General features: G+C 31.6%; 1 protein-coding gene across 1 annotated transcript; it reads right to left on the reverse strand.

The window, feature by feature from the left end:
• Positions 1 to 16: 16 nt before the first annotated feature.
• On the reverse strand, positions 17 to 383 carry Tsp_14261 (conserved hypothetical protein; the record flags this gene model as incomplete). The annotated part of the gene is made up of 1 exon (XM_003366154.1): positions 17 to 383. A coding segment is annotated over exon 1 (367 nt), but the record flags the coding sequence as incomplete, so codon positions are not given.
• Between the last annotated feature and the right edge of the window lie 1,185 nt (positions 384 to 1,568).

The following is a 1,568-nucleotide window of genomic DNA, read 5'->3' on the forward strand; positions in this document are numbered from 1 at the left end:
AAACAACGATCCAAACCCGTGAATAAGCTGACGTCGGTCAGAAAGCGCAACGAGAAGTCCAAAACAAGAAACTGAAGGAAGCATTCTTGCTGAGTGAGAAACCGCAGCCCGGCTCCGTGGAGCCGGTACAAATCAAAGATGCCAGTGATCAAAAGGCCGGCACCGAAAATACAGTAAGTGAAACAGATCAAACGGATGAGCAGGAACACTTTTTGCTTCCGAGCAACTTTTGGCAAAAGCATCGCCAGCAAAGCGCCGGCATTCAACAACAACGTCAACAAGCCGACCACCACCCCGAAATACGGCATTATTTTCATCTCCTTGCCGACACTGTTTCGCATCACTTCAACTTCCTCAAACGTCGAGGCGTTAGCGAAAAACATTTTCAATTTTAAGCAAATTTTATTTTGTTTTCTTTTTTATGTTTATTTCGCTTGAAAATTTCTAAATCAAAAAAAAACGCGTCAAACTCAATTTCAAACTCACAATATACTAATTATTGAAATTTTAAATTATTCGAATATTAAAAGTAATAAAATGCTGAAAATGAAAATTTTCAACATTTTTCAATAAAATGACAACGGCAATCTTACTGGAAAATATGAAAAGTGTACAAATTCAACTTTTCAACACTGTTCTGAGCAAGCTCATCCATCTTCTTCACCGTGACACTGTTGAGCATGAAAATTATCCAAGCTTTAAAAATCTACTGCTCATAGAAAAAATAAAATAAAATAAATTTTCATGTGTATCATCTTTGAAAACACGTGAAGTGTAAAAATGAATAATGACGCAACTTCTGCATGGTTCATTGGCGCAATATCGCTAATTGCTTGCTAGTCACGGGATGTAGCAAAACATAAATTCCGTATGGAAAATGTTTATAGTCGGAAAGATGATTTTCTTTATAAAAAATCAATAAGAAACGAACCGTCTGACATTGAATAAATAGCAAATTGATTCTACTAAAAGTAAAAAAAAAAGAACAAGCATTTCACAATTCGATTTCATATTCTTCAAGTTCATACAATTTTTCTGCAAAAAGTAAATCTCAATAATTTCAATTGAATTCATAATTATCAGAAAATAAAATTAAAAATTATTAATATAATTTTACAAAACTCAACTGGTGAAAAACTTTTTCACGAGCTAATCAAACTAATGTATAAAATTAAAAAATATTTTTTCAGTGCAACTTTTTAGAGTTAATTTATTTTCAACAGTTACTTCGATTGCACCACTGAAGTATCTTAATCAATTTTTTAATTATTCTTCTAAAAAAGCGAAAAATTGAAAAATAAAAAAATGCATTCCTACCAATTATCCCAATTATCATGGAAATTTTAAATGCAATAAATCATTCACAATTTTAACTTGTTTATATTTCATTTATGCAATCTACAAATGCTGCCCAATCAAAGGATACATATGAAAAGTACATAAAGACAAAAATTGAACAATTGCGAAGTGAAAAAATAGATAAATTCTGCCCACATTTTCAACATCAAGCCTATAAACGTACAAATCTCAATTACAGTAACACCGTTGACTTAAACATCAATCACAAA

This window comes from Trichinella spiralis, assembly GCF_000181795.1.
Source record: "Trichinella spiralis strain ISS 195 chromosome Unknown Scfld6467, whole genome shotgun sequence".
Taxonomy (NCBI): domain Eukaryota; kingdom Metazoa; phylum Nematoda; class Enoplea; order Trichinellida; family Trichinellidae; genus Trichinella; species Trichinella spiralis.